The 218-nt window shown below is 61.0% G+C and overlaps 1 protein-coding gene across 1 annotated transcript in view; it reads right to left on the reverse strand.

Moving 5' to 3' along the window:
- LOC104127488 (suppressor of SWI4 1 homolog) overlaps nt 1–218 on the reverse strand; it is a 6,844-nt gene that overhangs the window by 1,290 nt on the left and 5,336 nt on the right. Inside the window, exon 10 of the mRNA XM_035895681.1 lies at nt 6–211. Coding sequence (XP_035751574.1) covers nt 6–211 — 206 coding nt within the window. The remainder of the gene's footprint in view (nt 1–5; nt 212–218) is intronic.

Below are 218 nucleotides of genomic sequence, written 5' to 3' on the forward strand. Positions count from 1 at the left end.
AATACCCACGCTCAGCACTTGGGCGTGGCGCGTCTGCAGCCGCCCGTGGACCCACAGCGGGTACACGATGCCGAGGTAGCGGTTGAGGCTGATGCAGGTGACGAAGAAGATGCCGCCGTAGAGGTTGCAGTTGAAAAGGAAACGTTCCAGCTTGCACAGCACCGCTCCGTAACGCCAGTCCTTGGGTGGGTAGTAATACGCCGCCAGGAATGGCAGGG

The sequence above is a fragment of the Egretta garzetta genome, unplaced genomic scaffold, assembly GCF_000687185.1.
Source record: "Egretta garzetta isolate BGI_Z169 unplaced genomic scaffold, ASM68718v1 scaffold106, whole genome shotgun sequence".
Taxonomy (NCBI): domain Eukaryota; kingdom Metazoa; phylum Chordata; class Aves; order Pelecaniformes; family Ardeidae; genus Egretta; species Egretta garzetta.